The 24,128-nt window shown below is 44.8% G+C and overlaps 2 protein-coding genes across 2 annotated transcripts in view; both read right to left on the reverse strand.

The window, feature by feature from the left end:
- PTP4A2 (protein tyrosine phosphatase 4A2) overlaps positions 1 to 24,128 on the reverse strand; it is a 326,374-nt gene that overhangs the window by 182,527 nt on the left and 119,719 nt on the right. The window lies entirely within an intron of this gene.
- DCDC2B (doublecortin domain containing 2B) overlaps positions 1 to 24,128 on the reverse strand; it is a 45,485-nt gene that overhangs the window by 11,861 nt on the left and 9,496 nt on the right. The window contains exons 2-4 of the mRNA XM_082245155.1: positions 11,513 to 11,570; positions 5,228 to 5,292; positions 1,438 to 1,569 (exon numbers count right to left, since the gene is read on the reverse strand). Of these exons, the coding sequence (XP_082101281.1) occupies positions 1,438 to 1,569; positions 5,228 to 5,292; positions 11,513 to 11,570 (255 nt within the window). The remainder of the gene's footprint in view (positions 1 to 1,437; positions 1,570 to 5,227; positions 5,293 to 11,512; positions 11,571 to 24,128) is intronic.

Consider the following 24,128-nt stretch of genomic DNA (forward strand, 5'->3'; position numbering starts at 1 on the left):
TTGTGTTTAGCTGGTTAGTGGGCATGGAGGAAGAGGGAGGGAGTGGGCTGTCATTTACCACTGTGTATACACCCACATGTGTGACTCAGATGTGATAGGTAGGAAATGCTCAGCATAGAAACTCACTCAAAACTGAGCATGTGCAGAGTTGCCACCACAGCTGCGAAATTCCTAGATGAATTGGGGACATGAACAGAAGGTGGTAATAGAGAGCAGCATGATCAACCAGGTTTTTTACAGAATACAGGAATTAAATCTCATAGTAATTGAGTGAGTATGAACAGCATGTAATACAGTATTTATTGATAGTTTTTTATGATGTGGGTTTACTGAAACTTAAGGGGTCCCCTTGTCTTTCAAATGTATTCACTGCTTCCGTAGCAATTGTATGGAGGATTCTAAACTATGCAATCTATTAGTTTTATCCAAATGTGTTTGCCAAATGTTAGTACCACCAGCATAAATCACTTTCTGGCATGACAGCATCAAATACCAATATATAATATTCAAATAACAAAAGTACGCAAAAAATGCTGGAGAAAAGACCAACCATATTACCAAAGGTCTAAAATTAAATTTGACTAGTTACTACTTTTGGTTCTCTGCCTTGCTAAAGTTTTTTACATGGTTGTCATTAGGAGGCGATTACCAAGCATCTGCCAGTTACTGGTTGGGAAGGATGTACCAAGCTTAATTGGGCAGAACACTTCTGCATTTATTGGGCAATGCACTGATCAGAACACTACATGCAGCATTTGGGATGTGTTAAGCAATACATTCCATACCTACATGCTATATTGAATTACTGGTCATGCAAAGCAAGCTCTGCGTTCGGTATCCATGTGAACTTAGCCTAAGTGTGTGTATAATGTGTTACAGTTTATGATAATTTGGAGAATGGCCAATGTTGTACAATCTGCCAGTCTGTACCTAGCAAAGTACAGGAAACATGAAAAAAAAAACCCACACTTTTCGTTGACCGATTTAAACTTTTTTTTCCTTGAAATACATCTTTTTGTCAGACCCCAAAATAAATTATTTTAAGATACAGTAACGCTAGCTCAATAAAAAAATCGTTTTGCTCCACTGGTTTGGTTTAGTAATATATGGCCCTAGCATCTGCCTGAAATATTGAGTTGTCAATTCAGATACATCTAGTAGCAATGATATATGGATTAAGAGATTTGTGGGCATACTGTTAGATTGTTAAAATATTGTATAACCTTTTTTTTCCTTTCAGTGTTTAGTGTTTAGCATTTTACTTTCCTAGATTTTCAGTGTATTTTTGTGTGCTCTTACAAAGCCAGTATTCATGAGATTGGTTGCAATGAATACTTTGTGAAGTGCTTACTGGTTCTGATTTAATGATTGATCTCCCATAAAAGCTTTTGAGCTAAACAGACAGAGTTCTCCGATGCACATTCATACTGTATTTACCTTCTTACAGCTCCACTGTACAGGTTGGTCTTTTCAGTTAGTAGACTTAAAACCAGCTCCCATTCTCTCAGAATACTTGGCGGTATGAGAACACGGATGGGAGGTGTCATAAGATCACCATTACGGAAAACACTGTCAAAAACAGCCAATTATTATATAAACACAGAAGCAACTACAAATCGAGAATACGAACGTTAACAAAATACTGTACACAAATGTCTAATTGTTTGTCACTATAAATTCCCAAATGTTCTTTATACTGGGGGTATTAAAGATATACTATACAGTATAAACCCCATCGGTTTAACTGTTGCCCAAAACAGATACATACAAGGCATGCTGTAAATAACTGTCAAGCCTTTAAATAGCTGGTTTTATAACTGATAACATGCATGCATAGCACCATTGCAACTGTAGATCAAACAGCGGCCAAGATGGCAGTTTCCTTGGCTGTAAAGGATAGGAGCGTTTAGTACCGCTTTAAATGTTATTTTTGTTCGTAAAAAATCTGGATAATCTAAATTGAATGGATGATAAAAAAAAATTGCAATCTGCATGATAATTTGCGCCAGCTCAGAGCATAAAGAAACATTATTTTCAGCAACGCGGCACAACTAGCATTGGCATATATGTGCTGTAATGCACTGTATTACAGGTCTGCTTTTACTCACTGTATATGTATGCTGGGGTACAATTTAAAATGAAGGGCACTACAATGCACATATGCTCATGCAATAACATTTCAGTAACGGGTGTTAACACAATGCAAGTGGGGTGAATCTGCTCTTATGGCTATTTTGCATGTGTGGGCTCTGCTGCATGTGTTTCACTAATCATGATTGTCACAGTACATAAAATTTAACGCCATTCATACCAGAAAAGTCTGTCTGTCTGTCTGTCACACTTAATTAAAAGTCATCCAGCACCCACATGCTGGAGGGTGCTAGTCTGGTTATCCTCCTTAACTCTGGGTTCAGGGCGATAAGGGAGTGGTGAAGGTGGGTTTTTGGGTGGGGTGGGGTAGGATAGTGGAGATTGTTTTGTGTTTAAAATGTATTTACCATACACTACAACTGCTGTCAAACCACAATAGGCCTTTTTACACCAACATGGCTTTATCTTGCTTCTACCCCTAGTTAGGCCGGGCTCATACTGCTCCGACATTGAAGTTGCATGACTTCCTAACCGACTTTGTCCTGCGACTTCATGTCCGACTTTAATCTGACTTTGAGATGGCTGCGACTTGTCCATTGACCAATCAAAACAATTCCTTTTAGTCTGGTATGGATTTGAGGGGCAACCCCACGCCAAATAAATGGCCTATGGTTCCCCCCAAAATCCACATCAGGCCCATATCCGAGCGTGCAGCCGGCCGGTCAGGAAAAGGGGGGGCCATTGAGCGCCCCCCCACTTCCCTGGACCATACCAGGCCACATGCCCTCAACATGGAGCGGTGGGTGGGTGCTTTGGGGCTGGGGGGGCTCTAAACTCCCCACCCCAAAGCACCTTGTCCCAATCATAATATAGAGAAGGGCCTCTTCCCGACAACCTTGGGTGGTGGTTCTGGGGTCTTCGGGCAGGGGGCTTACTAGAATCTGGAAGATCCCCCCCCTCCCATGTGAATGAGTATAGGGTACATTGTACCCCTATCCATTCACCAAAAAAAAAAAAGAAGTGTAGTGTTACAAAAACAAGAGATGGTTTTTGACAAGTCCTTTATTAAAAATATAGAATGTCTCCTGTTGTAGCTCCAATGTGTCTTATTTACCAGGTTCCGCCACCGCTGTCTTCTTCCTCCAGTCTTCTCCCTCCTCTGATGACCTCTTCCTCCATTTTTCTCCCTCAGATGATGTCTTTTGCCGCCTACCCGCTAAAAAAAAAAAAAGAAAACGACCTTCCTTCGACGCAAGCTTCCACCCTTGTGTCAGCTCTGTTGTCTGCTGGTTTTTATATCGCTATGGGGAGTAGCCATCTCGTGAACATCATCCAAAGACCCTGCCCCCTTGTGACGGCTGACGTTGACGAGATCGTTTTTTTTTTTTTAGCGGGTCGGTGGCGGCAAAAGACATCACCGGAGGGAGACGACATCACCAGAGGGAAAAGACATCACCGGAGGGAGAAGACCGGAGGGAGAAGACCGGAGGGAGAAGACCGAAGAGAGAAGACATCAGCGGAGGGAGAAGAACTGAACAAAGAAAACATCGGTGGCGGAACCAGAGAAAAAGGACACATTGGAGCTACAACGGGGACATTCTTAATTTTTAATAAAGGACTTGTCAAAAACTGTCCTTGTTTTTTTGTAACACTACACTTCTTTTTTTTTGGTGAATGGGTAGGGGTACAATGTACTCCATATTATTTTACATAGGGGGTGGGATTTGGGGGCCCCCTTGTTAAAGGGGGCTTCCAGATTCCAATAAACCCCCTGCCCGCAGACCTCCGCAGCTACCGCCCAGGGTTGTTGGGAAGAGGCCTTTGTCCCCATCAACATGGGGACAGGGTGCTTTGGGGTGTGTCCCAAAGAACCCATCCCCCATGTTGAGGGCACGTGGCCTGATTTGGTCCAAGAGGGGGGGCATGCTCGCTCACCCCCCCCCCCTTTCCTGACCTGCCAACCTGCATGCTAGGATAAGGGTCTGGTATGGATTTTGGGGGGAGGGGCATGTCATTTTTTATTTTTTTTTTCATTTTTATGGTGTGGAGTTTCCCATCAAAATCCATGGTCTGGTATGGTCTTGGGGGACCCCACACCATTTTATTTTTTTTTACATTTTGGTGTGGGGTTTCCCTTTGGTATCCTCAGCCCACAAGTCGCATGCCACAAGTCGAATTAGTTAAGATGATGATCCAACTTGGATGCGACTTACATTCAAATCAATTTATTCGATTTTATTTATTAGAGTTGCTTGTGTTTTTATGAACTACCAATTTCTTAATGTTAAAAATTACACACCATTCTTAAAAGGGAGTTCCAGTCGGTTTGTGTTCATTAAAAGTCAGCAGCTACAAAAAGTGTAGCTGCTGACTTTTAATAAACACACCCTCACCTGTCCCATGATCCAGCAAAGCGGCCGCCCGAACCGTCAGTTCTCTCCTTTGCCTCTCCCCGACATCGGCATCAGAAGTGTGAGAGTGAAACTCCGCTTTAAACTGGTTGTTAACCCACTATTGTATAAGCATGCCATCCCCTCTGTTATAAAATTCTATGTGTCCCTGTGCCTATGCTGTTTAAACAGATGCAGATTATACCTTATACCGTGTCAGAGTGTCTCCCGGCGCTCACGTGACTCCTCGGCTCTCTCTTCTGCCCAGCTGACAGCTTTAGCGAGCAGGGCCAAGCACTGCCACTGACATCAGCCGGGGAGGAGGGGAGGAGAGAGAAGAGAGATCTGAGGATTAACAGCGGAGGACACATGAGAGCAGAGAGGAGAGCTGTGGATGATGGAGGCATGTAATGTGACCACCGTGTCAGGGCTCAGCAGCCATGATAAACCGTGGTCAGTGTACAGGGGGAGGGCAGAACCAGGCAGGATCAGCCAGATTTTTCAGGTGATATGGGGGACCAAATTACACAGCACAAGCACTGTGCTGTATAACATGCTTTAACGGAACACGAATAATTTTTTTTTTTTTTTGTATGGTAACAAACACTTTAATAAGTATACATAAGGTTAGGTTTCACTTCATATCTCCACACATCTGTCATGTTTTCTATGAATGAAGAGATTAACAGTCAATTCTTGAAGTGCTGCCAAACCAGTTTAAGCAGACAGTATGAGTAAATACTCACTGAATGATACAGGGAAGGTGAGATTCCTCCCTCCAGCGGCCTGCGACTTTTGGCTTGCGGGAGATCTGGAAAGAACAACATTAGGGCGGAAAAATATCTCTGCCAGCATTAATTATATTGTCCTATGCTTAGTAAATGCCCTTCCTAAATGTTGAAGCCATTTACCTCTGAACACAGAGGGACCAGATCAACACCCTTCCTGCCGACCTAATTCACACACCTCTCCCTTTTGAACTGTTGACTCATTGAAACTGAGATAACCACCAAACTTCTACTACAACATTTTTTAAAGTCTAGAAAACTGATGATAGAGTACCTTCAGCTACTGGCTATCTAAGCTTTATTAAGGAGGACCCATCATGCAATACTGGAACATCAATCTTTATTAAGTTTATTCTGAGTGGTAAGGTATTGATGATTAATATTAAGTGAAAGATACCTTTTATGACAAATGTCAGCTTTAACATTATATTTCTGCTCTGTGCACCAACTACGATGGCAAGAAAAAAATACACTATACTGCATGTGACTATTTGGATTCTAGCAGGAGTGTGTGGTGCATGTTTCATCATTTCTTCAGTGAGCATGCTTAATTTACTTTGTTATTCACTCTCTTTTAGATATTTATATGAGCCTTAGGGCGGCTTCACACTGCCCCATTGCGCGGTGCTAACTCGCGGTTTTCGTGTGTGTTAGCTGTGCTTTCCTATAGACTTCTAAGAGTACCTACAATTTTGGTGCAGTTTCAGTTAGCACACCAAAATTCCTGCATACTGCATCTTTGGTGCAGGGAAAGCAGCAGTGAAGCATTGTGGCTTTACAGACAGTTACCCACTCCGCATGTGCGAAGCGCATTAAGCTTTGTGAATGGCCCGCAGTCTTCTGGGACCTGTGAAATTTCCCACAAGGCTATGGGGGAAGGAGGGGGCCGAACTCCTGGCTCAATTCCCCATGGAAAAAAAACAGGTACCCGCTCCACCCCAAATGGTGCCAACTGTGGCACCGAAGGGGGGGAGGAGGCAGACAAGCAAAGCTTCCCCTTTTGGGTGGAGCTCCACTTAAGGATGCCGGCGCTGCACATCGTGAATGGTCCTGCAGTCTTCTGGTACCTGTGACGTGTCCCAGAAGACTGCTGGGAGGGAGGGCGAGAGGAGAAATCCATCTCGGATCATCTAGTCAAAACCGGGAACCCGCTCCCCCCCAAAAAATTTAAATTTCTTAAAGAGGAGTGGGAAAGGAGGCCTTAAAGCAGAAAACTTTATTGGGTGAAGCTCCACTTTAGTGAGGATCTGAATGTACACAAAAGGACAAAAGTCACTAAGGTGTGGTATAAATACAGGCTCCAGCTTGTACAAAAAAAGTGTGTACAGCATGCATTTACAAAGCATTTGCACAACTTTCAGCAATCTTTGAGCAGCTTTGCTGAAGCCCTTAAAGCAATCTTCAGCTCCAGTTTGGGGTGACTAAATGCAGATCTTAAAGTGTTACTGAACCCAGAACCTGCATTCACTATATCTGGTCTCCCACAGTACACAGGACAACATGGAAATGCAACAGTTTTAGTATATATAAACTGCTAAATACCTTTTCTCATCAGCAGTATATCACAGTCTTGTGACTTCTATCACTGGCTGGTTGAAGCTGCAGGACCCCTGATCCTCTGTCTGAACAGTGCTAATTGGTCCTGTGCTGATCACATGCTGTCAGGGCTGAGCTTTTAGAAGCTCTCTTCTCAGTGCTCTGGCTGCTCAGCGGTCAGTTATTTTACCAGCCACTCATTGTTTCCACAGTGACTCACCTGTTTACCAATTCCTGCCTCATCAGTCTAGCCTACAGCCAGCCCCCTCTGGCTATTTAAACTGCCTTGTTCACACCTTTTGTGCCTTTGCCTGGTCTAACATATCCTGTGGTCTCTGCTGTGTTCCTGTTAAAGACTTTGCCCGGCTAATGTCCCTTCTGGTTCCTGATCCTGATCTTCTGCTTCCGACTACGTGGATTTCTGGCTCCCTGATTACTGGCTCGTCTGATTAACCCTCTTGCTTTCCAACCCTGGCTATGTTTTGACTACGTTTCTGATCTGTACTATTTTTACTATTACATTAAAGGTGTTATTTTTACTGCATTTTTTTATTGAAAGCTTGATTAAGTCTACAAACAGCTTTGGTTAACTATGTTTAGTATCCTGATACTGGAACTAAAGTTTGTTTTGGGAATCACACAAGCGCAGAAGCTCGTACAACCTGAAAAATCTGTTTGTTTATTTGTCTAAAGCTGTGTGTGTTTGGGTCATGCACCCATCCCTGCATGCCTGTCAGACTCGGATGTGCTGGTGAGTCTATACAGGCATTGCATCTTCATTGACTAACACAGGCTGCCTGCATGCAGCTCCCCACTGCTCCAGGCATATAAAGAAACAGCTCTTGCGCGTTGCACAGGCCTTGAACCTATGTGAATGAGCCCTTAAAGTCTTACACAAAGCATTGTAAATACCTGCTGTATACTTTCATTTACTGAAGGCTGTATGTACAAGGCCTAAGGGGCATATTTAGAAAGCAACAAATGATCATTTGTTGCTTTCTAAATTGCTTTCATCCATTGAGTTGTTGGTTGTCATTTACTGTAGTTATGAAGTTCATTCAGCGCTTGCTGCTACCTAACTGAATTTACTATTGTTTGCCACACACATATTGACTGATTTGACTTTTTAAAAGGGAAATTCAGATCTCAGTAGCATTATAAATATAGGGATTGTTACAACCACGAAAAGAGATAGTCCACAACTCCTTGCTTGCTCTATAAAATCTTCAGAATTTATTGGGTCTCCAAAAAAAACACAATATCAGACAGAAAATGTAAACGCGTTTCAGCCTTGTGGGCCTTGTTCACATGCAAGCATTTAACTTGTACAGGAAATAATTTCACCAACAAAACGTTCTTCTTATGAGCAACAGCATGAAGGGCAAACAATTTACCTTACATTACTTTTCACGCTGATGGAACCCAAGTATGCCTGGCTTCAAGGGGCTGTACCAAGGTGATGCCTACAGCTAGAGTCATCACCCCGGTACCGTTGTTTAGAGCCGACAGTCGGCTTTCTTGTAGTAACAACCAATGCGAATTAGCCGATTGATTTTTTTTTTACAAGGAGCGGGAAAGGACATCCCCCCCACCTCTCCCTTGGCGTTTTGAATGCTTTTAAGTGCAGAGGAGGGGTTTGGGGTCTTTTAGACCCCAGATCCCTCCATAAAGAGTACCTGTCACTGCCTATAACTTACATACAGAAATGTTAGCAAACAAAATTAATAACCTTATCCATTCATCTTGTGAAGGTTATTTTCCTTTGTAATCAGCAGCAGCTATTAATCAGTTGTTTTATTTTACTAAGTTATTCCTAAGCGCGGGCACACACACATTAGATTGCCTATTACTGCCACAAGGAATGTTTATATTCCTTGTTACAGCAATAAAATAAATCAAAAACATTTTTTTTTAAAGGGACAGTGTAAAAATAAATAAAGTAAATATGTTAAAAAAAATTTTAAACGCCCCGTCCCTCCGTGCTTGCACACAGAAGCAAATGCGTACTTGAGTCGCGCATGAATATGTAAACGGTGTTCAAACACATGTGAGGTATCGGCACGATTGTTAGAGCGATAGCAATAATTTTTTTGAACAAAATTTTTAAAGCCTCACCTATAGACATTTTTAAGTACCATAGTTTGTCGTCATTACACAGGTGTGCGCAATTTTAAAGCATGACATGTTAGGTATCTATTTACTAGCCATAACATCATCTTCCACATTATACAAAAAAATTGGGCTAACTTTATGGTTTTGTCTTTTTTTTAATTAATGAAAACGTATATTTCTTCCAAAAAAATTGCATTTGAAGACCACTGTGAAACTACCTTGTGACATAAAATATTGCAACGATCGCCATTTAATTCTCTAGGGTCTCTGCTAAAAAAATATATATATAATGTTTGGGGGTTCTAAGTAATTTTCTAGCAAAAAATACTGATTTTAACTTAGCAACAAATGTTAGAAAAAGGCTTGCAGTATCTCACAAAAGTGAGTACAACCTTCACATTTTTGTAAATATTATATTATATCTTTTCATGTGACAACACTGAAGAAATTACACTTTGTCACAATGTAATGTAGTGAGTGTACAGGTTGTATAACAGTGTAAGTTTGCTGTCCCCTAAAAATAACTCAACACACAGCCATTAATGTCTTAACCGCTGGCAACAAAAGTGAGTACAAGTGAAAATGTCCAAATTGGGCCCAAAGTGTCAATATTTTGATGTGACCACTATTATTTTCCAGCACTGCCTTAACCCTCCTGAGCATGGAGTTCACCAGAGCTTCACAGGTTGCCACCGGAGTTCTCTTTCACTCCTTCATGAGGACATTATGGAGCTGGTGGATGTTAGAGACCTAGCGCTCCTCCACCCTCCGTTTGAGGATGCCCCACAGATGCTCAATAGGGTTTAGATCTGGAGACATGCTTGGCCAGTCCATCACCTTTACCCTCAGCTTCTTTAGCAAGGGAAGGGTCGACTTGGAGGTGTGTTTGGGGTCGTTATGTTGGATTACTGTCCTGCGGCCCAGTCTCCAAAGCGAGGGGATCATGCTCTGCTTGAGTATGTCACAGTACATGTTGGCATTCATGATTCCCTCAATGAACTGTAGCTTCCCAGTGCCAACAGCACTCATGCTGCCCCAGACCATGACACTCCCACCACCATGCTTGACTGTAGACAAGACACACTTGTCTTTGTACTCCTCACCTGGTTGCCGCCACACACGTTTGACACCATCTGAAACAAATACTTTTATCTTGATCTCATTAGACCATAGGACATGGTTCCGGTAATCCATGTCCTTAGTCTGCTTGTCTTCAGCAAAATGTTTTCAGGTTTTCTTGTGCATCATGTTTAGAAGAGGCTTCCATCTGGGATGACCGCCATGCAGACCCATGTGATGCAGTGTGCGGCATATGGTCTGAGAACTAACAGGCTGACCCCCCCACCCCTTCAACCCCTGCAGCAATGCTGGCAGCAATCATACATCTTTTTTCCAAAGACAACCTCTGGATATGACGCTGAGCATGTGCACCCAACTTCTTTTGTTGACCATGGCGAGGCCTGTTCTGAGTGGAACCTGTCCTGTTAAACCGCTGTATGGTCTTGGCCACCGTGCTGCAGCTCAGTTTCAGGGTCTTGACAATCTTCTTCTAGCCTAAGCCATCTTTATGTAAAGCAACAATTCTTTTTTTTCAGATCCTCAGAGAGTTCTTTGCCATGAGATGCCATGTTGAGAGAGTGAGAGGGATAAAATCAAATTTAACACACCTGCTCCACATTTACACCTGAGACCTTGTAACACTAATGAGTCACATGACACCAGGGAGGGAAAATAGCTAATTGGACCCAATTTGGACATTTTCACTTAGGGGTGTGCTTACTTTTGTTGCTAGCGGTTTAAACATTATTGGCTATGTGTTGAGTTATTTTGAGGGGACAGCAAATTTACACTGTTATACAAGCTGTAAACTCACTACTTTACATTGTATCAAAGTGTCATTTCTTCAGTGTTGTCACATGAAAAGATCTAATAAAATATTTACAAAAATGTGAGGGTTGTACACACTTTTGTGAGATACTGCAGGCATGAAGGCATTAAGGCTCTTTCCATCACCAAGATGTGTATAACTGTAGACAAGACACACTTGTCTTTGTACTCCTCACCTGGTTGCCGCCACACACGTGCATATGCAGGTACTGGCAAACCACATTTCCTCAAATTCACATACAATCAATTCAGTGGTCTCGTCTGCTACCTGGTTTACCTTGACCTCTGCTATTTCTACACTGTTAGCTAACTAACTATCACTGAATAAACAGCTGTAATAAGGATGCACCGTATCTCTTTGACTTGACCAAATTGTTAAAAGCAATCTAAATTTTCAACCAGATATCAACCAATTGAGACCCCAAAACAATAACAAACAAGGTTTGGGACCATTGAACATAACTAAAAGATTTTATGGAGCTATAACATAAAAAGGCAGGCCACTTTTGATCTACAAAACAATCACCACTGCAGATTTCATTTCCTCTCATGCTACATGCTAAGATCTTTTGGGCCTGGTTTTCATTCCTAATGTTTCATGTATTTGCTCATAACATACTTCCTGCGTGTCCTTACTTTGTACAGCAGCAAAGAAAGGGTCTCGGGACATCAATAGCACAAAAGCAACCATACATTTTATTAACTTACCTGTTGAATATCTTTGGCTTTAATGGTCGCAGGCGGCTTAACTTCAGTGTGAAGGTAACTGTGATGATATATTAGATAATTGAGGTTAGATATGTAACAAGCTCTTCTATGTAGAATACAATAGCCTCCTATTAACTAGCACAAAGTGAAAGAAAAATACAAAGCAACCTACTGGAGCTTAGATCATTTACTGTATGCCTCACATTTTGCTAAGTGCCATACCACATAGTTAAAGAAAAAACAAAACAGATCTCCAAATTGTTAGGAATTGGCCATACAAAGCAAATTCACTTCAGTGTAAACACTAATGTTGTCTAAGATCAACATGTGCAGCTGTAATAATGGGCATACAAAGGACAGAGGCTGAAATATTGCATTCTACAAAAAAAAAAATGAGCAGGGCATGAAATGTATTGAGGACTTTTTTATTGCAAATTTTGTAGCTAGAGATTAAAAGCCACTGGTTACAATGTGAGCATTATACAAAACAGGGAACAGGGACAGGAGTTTCCAGAGAATTGTGCATAAGGTGTTCATCCAGTACAAATATAAAAGTGGCTTTTTTTCAGCAGAAAAAAAGTCTACCTTGAATTTTGTGATTTCTGTACAAATTTTAGCCTTGGGCATTCGGATGTTTTCAGTTTGTGTGGCACGATTCTTACAACAGGAAGTAGTAATTTTGATAAGCCGTACTTACTGTGCTACTCGAAAGAGATTATGCTATCAAGTTGAAGCATACAGAGATGTAGGCAGTAGCAGAGATGTCCATGTAAAATTAGAAGTGCAGTAGTTAGTAGTCTGTTATGTACAAGGCAATATAGAGTATGGTGGTCTGCAGTATATATCAGGTATGGGATAGACACGCTTGCTCTCCTGCTCTTGATGCCCAAGTAGCAAAAGCAAGACCTGACCAATGCATACCTCCCAACTTTTTGAGATGGGAACGAAGGACACCTATTCGGAAAATAATGTAGGCATAGGACACACCCCATGTCATGCCCCCCTCTAAGGAAAGTTATACAAAACAAATGATTAGTTAACCACTTGCCGACCAGTTGCCGTAGTTTTACTGCGGCAGGTTGGCTCTATTACGCGAAACGTACCTGTAGGTCGCTTCGTGTAACAGCTAGTGGGGGCATGCACGCATACACTCTGATTGGCCAGAGGGGGAGCCAATCAGCGGGTCCGGCGGACGCGATGTCCGCCGGCCACCCACGATCGCTCCCCATGGAGACAGAACGGCGGTCTGCCGATATAAACAAGGCAGACCGCTGTTCTGTCAGAGATGAACACAGGGATCCTGTGGTTCTCCTATTTAGGAACACGGGTCTCTGTGTTCATCCAGTGAGTACAACCCCCATACAGTTAGAAAGCACCCCCTAGGAGCACACTTAACCCTTTGATCGCCCCTGGTGTTAACCCCTTTCCTACCAGTGTCATTAGTACAGTAACAGTGCATATTTTTATCTCTGATTACTGTATTAGTGTCACTGGTCCCCTAAAAAGTGTCAGTCAGGTGTCCGATCGATCCGTCACAATGTCGCAGTCCCACTAATAATCGCTTATCGCCACTATTACTAGTAAAAAATAAATAAATAAAAATGACATAAATCTATCACCTAGTTTGTAGACGCAAAAACTTTTTTGCAAACCAATTTTGTTTGTTTTTTACCAAAAATATGTGGCGGAATACATATTGGCCTAAATTAATAAAAAACATTGATTTTTTTATATTTTTTCTATATTGGGAATGTTTTATAGCAGAAAGGAAAAAAAACGAGATTTTTGACTTACCGTAAAATCCATTTCTCTGATGTTCATTGACAGACACAGCTCCTGATAGTCATAACTATTGGGTTATACAGGAGTAAGACACTAGGCAGAAAATAATTCTTGCTACACCCATGGGCAGTCCCAGGGGGTATACTCCCTCTCTCTTCTATAGCCACTCAGTTTTGTAACAAGCAGTGTCAGGAGAATCATAACTCCACAGAGGGGTGGGTGCTGTGTCCGTCAATGAACATCAGAGAAATGGATTATACAGTAAGTCAAAAATCTCATTTTCTCTTTCATTCATTGAAGGACACAGCTCCTGGTATTCATAACCATTGGGATGTCCCAAAGCAGTGTTAAACATGAGGGGAAAGAACAAAAAAATTCCCAGGGCTAAACATTAGCCAATCAGGCAACAGGAGCTCAACCAAACAACTGGAGCCCACCTGGAAAAACAACACACCCTCAAAGAGGAATAGGTCCTTTTAAACAGCAGCCTGCAAAACCTTGTGGCCAAAAGAAGCATCCGCAGATGCAAACACATCCACTTTATAAAACGTTGTAAAAGTGTGCACCGTCGACCAGGTGGCTGCCTTGCAAAACCTTCGTCCCTAACACCTGATCATGGAAAGCCCAGGAGGCACTAAGTGCCCTAGTAGATTGCACCTTGACAGTGAAAGGGGGAACCTGACCCCTGATGGAATAAGCCTGAACCATCGTCTGTCTGATCCATCTGGAAATGGTCACAGAGAAAGTGGACAACCCTTTTCGAGGTCCATCCGTGAGCACAAAGAGAAATTCTGACTTCCTGAAAGACTCCATAGCTGCCAGGTACACCCTAATTGCCTGGACCACATCCAATGCATGCAAGGCAATTTACTTCGGATGTTTTGGCCTGGGACACAGGTAAGGCAGCACAATGTCTTCATTCAAATGAAAATTAGAGACAACCTTTGGAAGGAACGACGGACAGGGGCAAAGAACCATCTTATCCCTGTGAATCATCAGGTAAGGTGAACGACAGGATAACACCACCAGTTCCGATATCCTGGGCGCAGAGGTGATAGCCACCAAAAAGGCCATCTTTTGCTACAGCGTAAGGCGGCAGCGGAGCCCACACTGGAGGTATGCACTAGGCAGGTTGAGCCAAAGGTCGTTGGAAGAAAACTGCCGACACCTGGCCCTTAATGGTACTTAAGGTCAATTTCTGTTCAACCCCTGTTGAACGAAGGTCAATATCGCAGCCACTGAGAAGGAGAGAGAAAGAACCCCAAGAGACTCACACCACGCAATGTACTTCTTCCACGTACGATGGTAGATCTTCCTAGAGGTAGATTTCCTATCTTTCAACAGTGTAGGAATCACCGACTCAGATAAAGCCCTATCCTTCAGCACCTGGCATTCAACAGCCAAGCCGTCAAAGCCAGCGACTGTAAAGCAGGATGGAAGATCGGTCCTTGGGATGGAAGATCCTCCCTGAGAGGAAGCTGCCAAGGAACGTCGGCGGCCAGCCGCACCAGATCGGCGTACCAAGCCTGGCAAGGCGAGTCCAGAGCCACTAAGATGACCAGAATCCCTTCTGCCTTGATCCTACGTAGAAGTCTGGGCAGAAGCTTGAGAGAAGGGAAGGTGTAAATCAGACAATACTGACCCCACTGGGCCACCAGCGCATCTGTGGCTTCCACCAGAGGATCCCTTGACTGAGCCACAAACCTCTGCACATTTCTGTTGAACCGAGATGCCAAAAGATTCACCTCGGGGGTGCCGGAGACACAGCTGATTTAACACCTCAGGATGAAGGGACCACACCCCGTGGTCCAACGCCTGCCGACTGAGGTAATCCGCCTGATAATTTTCCACCCAGGGAATGTGTATGGTGAAGAGGGCTGGAACGGACCGTTCTGTCTACCTTAGAATGCCGGCTACCTCCAGAGCCATCAGGACATTTCTTGTGCCCCCTTGGTGATTGACTTAAGCCACAGCCGTGGCATTGTCCGATTCATTGCGCACTGGACAACCTTGAAGATGATCCGTCCAATGATCCAGACACAGTCTGATCGCTCGGAGTTCCAAGATATTGGAACAGAAGTCTGGACTCTTTCAGTCCAGATCCCCTGAGCAGAATGGTTGCTGAGGGTGCCTCCCCAGCCGGACAGGCTGGCATCCTTGGTGATCACTGTCCAACACAAGGGAAGAAAGGATTTTCTCACCTAAAGCGCCAGAGAAAGAAGCCACCATATCAGGGACTCCTTCGTGCCCCGACTCTGCCGGATCTGATTGTCCAGAAACTGCAGGGTCTTGTCCCATTTAGTCAGAATTTCCCTTTGCAGGGACCTCGCATGGAACTGTGCAAACAGAACCACCTCGAAGGTAGACACCATCAGGCCCAGCACCTGCATGCAAGTCTGGAGGGATGACCATTTGTTGGACAGCAGGAGGTGAATTGCAGCCTGCAATTTCTGGAGTTTGTCCAGAGGAAGGAGCACTCTGGCTAAGGCTTTGTCCAGAGTCAGGCCCAGATAGTTCAGCTTTGTGGACGGAACCAGGGCAGACTTCTGAAAATTCAGAATCCACCGGAGCTCCCGCAGAGTTTGTATTGTGATCTCCAGGTTCTCCAACAGAGCAGAGGGAGACTCGGTTCGCAGAAGGAGATCATCCAAGTAGCCCAGTACCGCAATCCCCCATTGGAATAACAAAGATAGCACGGGGGTAAAACTTTTGTGAAGACCCGAGGAGCAGAGGCGAGACCAAAGGGTAACGCCACAAACTGATAATGCTCTTCTCCCACAGCAAATCAGAGAAAATGCTGGTGACTGGCACATATTGGAATATGAAGGTAGGCATCCTTGATATTGATAGAGGCGAGGAAATCCCCCTGATGCAGGGATGCCACCACCGCTCAAATGGACTCCATTCTGAACTTCTGTACCTCCACAAAGCAGTTTAGCACCTTTAGGTCCAAGATTGGATGCACTTTGCCTTACTTCCTGGGAACTGTGAACAGGTTTGAGTAAAAACCCTGACAATGTTCCGGAATCGGGACAATCAAGGTCTTGTACCGCCCCAAACAGGCACTGTAGGCGGTCTGGGGACAGGCACAAGTTGGAAGGAAAAAACCTTGCCAGGGGACAAGAGTGAAAATTGATCTTGCAGCTGGACCGAAGGACTTCATGGACTCACTTGTCTTGCACCTGGGAAGTCCATGGGTCTGGATACCAGCCAAAACGTCCCCCCACCTCCGATACGGGTGAGGGCGCACCTTCATGCAGAAGGAGCCTTGTTCACGGGTCTGGAAAAGCCCGATCTTGGCTTGTCAGACCAGGTTAATTTGAATACTCCAGAAGAGGCCCTGAAAGGCTTCGAGCCCTTGTCAGTCGACCCTGAGAGACGAAAAAACTTCTTATGAGCTGAGAAGGAAGGCCCACGTCTACAATGAGGTTCCTTGCCCTTAGTAGCCTGCAGAAGAAAAGTACTCTTCCCCCCTGTGAGACCTTTAATGATGTCATCCAGGTTAGCTCCAAACAGGCGATTGCCTTGAAAAGGAAGATCAGTCAAGGCCTTTTTTGAAGTCTGATCCACAGACCAGCGCTTGAGCCAAAAGACATGCCGAAGCACCACTGCCAAAATAGAGAGGCGAGCCATCAGTGGAGCCACATCCAAAGAGGCATCACAGATAAACTGCAGTCCCTGGAGCAGCTGGTCCGTCAGCTTGGAAAAGGCAGGCGGGAGTTGTTACCCCTCCAGGTCACGGTGTATGCGCTTAGCCCACTCGGTCAGAGTTTGCGACACTAGGGCATGGTGAATACTGGCCTCATTGCCGAACTAGCCAGAATGTACATAGTGCAGGCCACAGCCTTCGCCTTCCGGTCAGCCAGATCCTTAAAGACCGGGAACTCATCAACCAGAATCATGGTTGCCTTGTTTAATTTGGAAACTGGAGGATCCACCACCGGTGGCACAGTCCACTTCTTAAGAAGGAACTCCTCATAGGCGTAACGCCTAGTAAAGAACTTAGAGACCCCACGGGGACGCTTTAGCGACAATTCTGTCAAAATAGGCAGAGAAAGGAAACACCTTTGCCACTTTGGATGGTTTGTGAGTGCTAAAGGGCACCTGTGCCTCTGTCGCAGCTTCAGCTGCGTCCTCCATTTTAAGGGTGTCAGGCACAGATACAATCAGTGCATCCACCAGCACCTTTTTGTGCGCGGTCGCAGACGTGGAGGAATCATCCTCACTATCAGAGGATTTAGGGCGTATGGTTGCGGACCCAGCAGGGTGACCCACATCCGCAGTGGCCAAATCAGATTGAGGATCTGATGAGACAGATGGGGCGGGGGAAGGCAGGGGGTGCTTTTTGCTAGACCGTCGCCCACAAACCACCTCCACCCAGCACACAAAGGACTCCAGGACCACCATCAGTGCATATATGGATGGTTGGGACCTGGAGGGCCCTGTAACCTCAGAGAGGGGATCAGGTGGGGAAATGTGCTCCAAAGGCTCCATGAATCACCAGGGGGACCCCACAAAAAGTGTAAAACACTGCTAAGGGACAACCCCCACCATGCTGGCAGCACCTCTTGTTTGCCAGGCACAAAGAACCAAGCGATCCTGAGCAGAGAGGGAGAGGACCAGGAGTCAGCACCAGGGGATGAGGAGGGGATCCCTTGGGCAAAATCGCCGCCCACAGGATTCCACTGTCATGACAGCCGCTATTTGCAAACCACAACAAAATAGCCGCCGGACTACACAACCATAGCCGCCGGACACACAGGCTACAACAAAATGGTGGCCCTGCGCCGCACCACAAGGCTTACAGGGACCAAGGAGGGAGGCCAGGCCTCAAGGACAGAGCAAGGCAGGATGGGGGGGGGGCCCTGGCAGGAGCCCCCACCAGGTACAACACCCCCGCACAATCACCTGTTCGCCGGCGATCCACCCCCCTGGCCCCCATCCCCAATTATAGCCCTGCCCTCATCCCAGGAAAGTGGCCAGACCACCCAACCAGCCCCACCGTAGGGGGGGCAGGATGAGGGACTTGGCAAGGGGGGGTGCCTGTGGGAAAAAGGGGAACCCGGGGGTCCGCCTGTCCCAAGGAGGGGCCCACGTCCACCCCAAAACCCTCCAGGGGGGGAGGGGGGGACAGCTACTCACCATACCAGGAACCAGGCAGGCACCGCTCTAGACAGAACCCCTCTCTATCAAAATGGGGGGGCTGTCGGCCAGGAGGAATGCTGCGACTCGGGCCGAGAACCAGTAGTATGCGAGCTTGCAAGGCATTTAACTCCCAAGCCAGCCCCTGCCCAGTGGGGCAATGTTGCGGCTGACCTAGCGTGGAGCTGAGGTCTGAGCGCGCTCGCTGGCCAGACTGGGGTGACCACTGGATCTAGATTATCCAGCCCATTGCTCAGTTGGACAGTTGATTGTAGATCTCACAGGAAAAAATCTAGGAGAAAAAAAATTTCTATCTAAAAAATTTTGCCAGAACCAAAGATCCCAGCAAAGAACTAGGTCCTTACTCCTGACTAGGCAGAGAAAAAAAAAAAGTAGCTATAGCAGAGAGAGGGAGTATACCCCCTGGAACTGACCATGGGTGTAGCCAGAATTCTTTTCTGCCTAATGTCCTACTCCTGTAGGGGTCAGTGTAACCCAATGGTTATGAATATGAGGAGCTGTGTCCATCAATGAACGAAAGCAAAATTATTTTTTTTCAGAATTTTCGCTCTTTTTTTGTTTATGGCGCAAAAAATAAAAACCGCAGAGGTGATCAAATACCACTAAAAGAAAACTCTATTTGTGGAAAAAGAAGGATATCAATTTTATTTCAGTACAGCGTGGCATGACCGGGCAATTGTCAGCTAAAGTAAAGCAGTGCCGTATCGCAAAAAATAGCCTGGTTATTAAGGGGGTAAAACCTTCTGGTTCTTAAGTGGTTAAACCCACAAGTGCTTTTTTTTTTACCACTACTATTTCTTTATGCTGGCTTTTGAAATTTATAAATGCAATGATTTAGAAATTAGATGGAAGGTTTAGCACTGGGAAACAGTTTTTGAAACATAAAAAGTGAATTATATGTACAACTATATCCTTCAGACCAAAATTAAGGACAAATGAGGAGGAAAGAGGGACAGGGGGACTTTGTTTCAAATCAGGGGCAGTCCCTCAAAATCAGGGACAGTTGGGACTTTTGCCAATGTGACATGGGGTCACATTGGCAAAGCATTTTTCTGAAACGTTTTGCAGAATGTTTTGTGATAAAACTATACCCAAAGAGGGGACAGAAAGTAAAGTGGAACTTCACTCTCCCAATCAACATTGATTATTTTTAATCCTCATGCTGCTAGCATCAGTAAATAGATAGGAAAATATATCATATCAAAATATATTTCAACCAATAGAAATCTGCCCTCCAAAAATACAATTCCAGTCTCCACACTGCCAAGCAGACCTATTTTATCACTCTCATTAACAGCCTGTCATCACGCCACCGGCAACTCTTCGCTACCTTTAACTCTCTACTCCGTCCTCCACTACCCCCTCCTACCGACTCACTCACTGCCCAGGAGATTGCCTACCACTTCAAACAGAAGATTGATACAATTCGCAAGGAGATCGTTGCTGTTCAGATACCTTCCATGCCTTATGCTTCATGCCCACAGGTGCGATCATTACTTCCCTCATTCAACCCCGCCACTACAGACGAGGTTGCTAACCTACTTGCTAACGTCCACTTAACCACCAGCCCTCTGGATCCTGTTCCCTCGCAAATGCTACAGTCGCGCTCTGGTCCTATCCTACACTCTCTAACCCACATCTTCAATCTCTCCTTCTCTTCTGGCATCTTCCCCAACTCTCTAAAACATGCACTAGTCAGCCCCATACTCAAAAAGCCCTCACTGGACCCAACCCATCTGAACAACCTACGCCCTATTTCCTTGCTCCCCTTTTCATCCAAACTCCTCGAACGTCTAGTCTACAACCGACTGTGCGACCACCTTGCCGAGAATTGCCTCCTTGATCCCCTTCAGTCCGGATTTCGGCCTCAACACTCCACTGAAACTGCTCTCCTAAAACTGACAAACGATCTACTAATGGCCAAAACTAATGGACACTATTCTGTACTCCTACTTCTGGACCTTTCTGCTGCCTCTGATATGGTTGACCATCCCCTCCTCCTCAAAAAACTCCACGCCTTTGGTCTCCGTGACTGCACTCTTCACTGGTTATCTTCCTACTTATCCAACCGCACCTTTAGCGTTATGTACAATTCTACTTCCTCCTCTCCTCTTCCCTTCTCTGTTGGGGTCCCCCAAGGCTCTGTTCTTGGACCCCTCCTATTTTCAATCTACACCTCCTCTCTGGGTCAGCTGATAGCCTCCCACGGCTTCCAATACCATCTGTACGCTGACGATACCCAAATCTATTTATCCACCCCTCAGCTCTCTCCCTCAGTCTCCGCACGTATCACTAATTTACTATCAGATATATCAGTCTGGATGTCACACCACTGCCTCAAACTCAATCCATCAAAAACCGAGCTTATAATTTTTCCTCCACCACGTGCCCCTTCCCCTGATTTCTCCATCAATATCGATGGCATTTCTATCAGCCCATCCCCGCACGCCAAGGTCTTAGGTGTTGTCCTGGACTCTGAACTCTCCTTTAAACCCCACATCCAATCGCTGTCCAAATCTTGCCGCCTCAACCCCCGCAACATCTCCAAAATACGCCCCTTTCTAACCAAAGACACAACAAAACTCCTAGTTCCCTCTCTGGTCATCTCGCGCCTCGACTACTGCAATTCCCTTCTCGTTGGCATACCTCTACACAGGATATCCCCCCTTCAATCCATCATAAATGCTGCCGCCAGACTCATCCACCTTACCAATCACTCAGTGTCCGCTGCTCCCCTCTGTCAAGCCCTCCACTGGCTTCCGCTCACCCAACGAATTAAATTCAAAATACTAACAACATCTTACAAAGCAATCCACAGCTTAGCCCCCAGCTACATCACCAGCCTCGTCTCAAAATACCAACCTAATCGCTCTCTTCGTTCCTCTCAAAACCTCCTGCTCTCTAGCCCCCTCGTCACCTCCTCCCATGCTCGCCTCCAGGACTTTTCCAGAGCCTCTCCAATCCTATGGAACTCCTTACCCTTATCTGTCTGGTTATCTCCTACTCTATTAGCTTTTAGGCGATCTCTGAAAATCCTCCTTTTCAGAGAAGCCTATCCTACCAACACCTAACAAATGTACCTCCATTTTCTCCATCAACCCATCCCCCACGGTTATTGCCTTTTGTTTCACTTGACCCTCCCTTCTAGATTGTAAGCTCTAACGAGCAGGGCCCTCTAGTTCCTCCTGTTTTAAACTGTATTGTAACTGTATTGTCTTCCCTCACATTGTAAAGCGCTGCGCAAACTGTTGGCGCTATATAAATCCTGTATAATAATAATAATAATAATAATATCATATTTACTTGTTTTAAACTTTATGATGTCATACATCCCAGGAGTCTTCAGGAGGGAAGGAGGGGTTTCACAGCTCAGCACACTCTCCTGTATGCATATTTGAGCTAAGGGCAGGTAAATGCTACATGAATCATTTGCCCTTACTCAAGATGGCCACAGCCAGAAATGCTAGGGGGTGGGGGGTGTTTTTCAAAGTGATTTCTCACCAAAATAAAGCATGGAGACATGGATGGATGGGGGAGTTTGCTTTGATTAATAAAAATGAATTAGATAGTGTTTTTGGTTTGTGGTGCTCTGCGACTGCGAGCCAGGCCTTCTCATCCAACATCAGTGCCTGACCTCACAAATGCGTTTCTGGAAGAATGGTAAAACATTCCTATAGACACACTCCTAAACCTTGTGGACAGCCTTCCCAGAGTTGAAGCTGTTATAAGTGCAAAGAGTGGGCCAACTCAATATTGAACCTTACAGACTAAGACTGGGATGCCATATGTGTGTGTAAAGGCAGGCGTCCCAATACTTTTGACAATATAGTTCATCAACATGACATGATGGATTAATGGGATTATGGGTTTACAAAAGAAACATAAGATTGTTTTTGCTAGCTTTTCAGCTTGCAGGAAGTGACAAAGACAAAGCATTTCTGTCACATTCAACAGGTGTGTTTGCACTTTCTAAAAATATTGTTAGCCTGGGAAAAGAAAACTAATACAGCCACTGCATCTAAGGACTAATAAAGTTCAATATATTACAATTTTGTTTTTGGGTTTAGGTACACCTTAATGTGAGAAAATGTAACTGCACTAATTCCCTTCAATTAAAGTATAACTTATTTAATGTCTTGGTAAAACTTTATTTTTAGGGGGGACGTGTCCTGGACATGGCGGCGTGAGGAAGCACATTGCTTGAGCTCCGGCCACCTCACCCTGTCCTACGTTGTATCTCGGTTACCTTTCGCCACGCAATGAGCACCGGTCGTAGGAGAGGACCTAGGAAACCTCTCCGTATCTCACCTGGAGCGGAGCTGCACCGATACTTTCCTGGAACCCGATCCGCATCAGCTTGTGCCGGCCGACCAAGGCCACGTGGGGCCTCCCCGGCGCATATGGCATCCTCACCGGCCTCCCTGACTGTCCCGCTCCTCTTTGAACCCGGGTCACAGTCCCCATCCTCCTCGATCTCCACTCTGAACTCGCTTGCCACAGCTGCCCCTGCGGGGGACTCGGGGGACTTGCGGGCTCTGATTCAAGCCTTACCCACTAGTCCAGGAATCTTTACAGCATACGGTCAGACTTGTATAAAGTACTCGAAATTTCTACTTGAGTAAAAGTACAAGTGCTCGATCAAAAAATTACTTGAGTAGAAGTGGAAGTGCTCGCAGAAAAAGTTACTTAAGTAGAAGTACTAAAGTATTCAACATTTTTTTTACTTAAGTATTGCAAGTAGTTTTTTCAAAAAAATTGCTACTTAAGTACTAAAAGTAAAAAGTACCAGTAGTTTTGAAAAAAAAATTCTACTCAAGTACTGAAAGTAGAAGTACAAGTACTGTGTTATGTAGTTATTAAAGAAAGAAGTCAAAAGTATGAACATCATATTGTTTTTATTATTTCAAATGATTTATTCAAATGATTAACCTGTGTTTGTTAGTAGTTTCTTGATGCACTTTAAGCGCTGTAGCACCATTTATTTGTTTGTTTCATATTTTCTTTTTATTGGAAAGATTTGGTATAGCAGCTTTTATTATACACAGCCTTTATTTTCGTATGCGCTGATTTACAAATGACATTATACACATTTTTTTGAGCTTTATGCAACCTGCCATCTACTGTTCTGGCAGTGGTAATTTTTTTAAAAGTAACGAGTAACTATGCAGCACAAAAAAAAATACTTGAGTAGAAGTATCGAAATCATCGAAAAAATGTAGTGAAGTAAAAGTAGAAGTAGGAGAAAAAAATTCTACTCTAGGAAAGTACAGATATCGCATTTCGGTACTTAAGTACAGTACTTAAGTAGTTCTACTTCGTTACTATACATCTCTGCATACGGTCTGAGCCATCTGCCAGCGTTTGGCCCCGGATATCCCGCCCGCCTCTTTAGAATTCGACCGGGTGCACAGGGCGTTGGGTCCCCGGTCCTCCGATGCCGCACGGCCCCGCAATGTAATCTGCTGGCTACACCGCTACTCCCATAAGGACACTATTGTCCGGCAGGCCTGGGAAGCCGGTGATGTGGACTTCGATGGGGCTTCCGTCCGGATCCTGCCTGACCTGTCGCGGGCCACTCTTCAGTGACGTGCACTGATACGCCCTCTTTTGGAAAGGATTTGGCAGTTGGGATGCACCTACCGCTGGGGGTTCCCCATCTCCCTCACGGTCC

Source organism: Pelophylax lessonae (assembly GCF_965119305.1).
Source record: "Pelophylax lessonae genome assembly, chromosome: 2".
Classification (NCBI taxonomy): domain Eukaryota; kingdom Metazoa; phylum Chordata; class Amphibia; order Anura; family Ranidae; genus Pelophylax; species Pelophylax lessonae.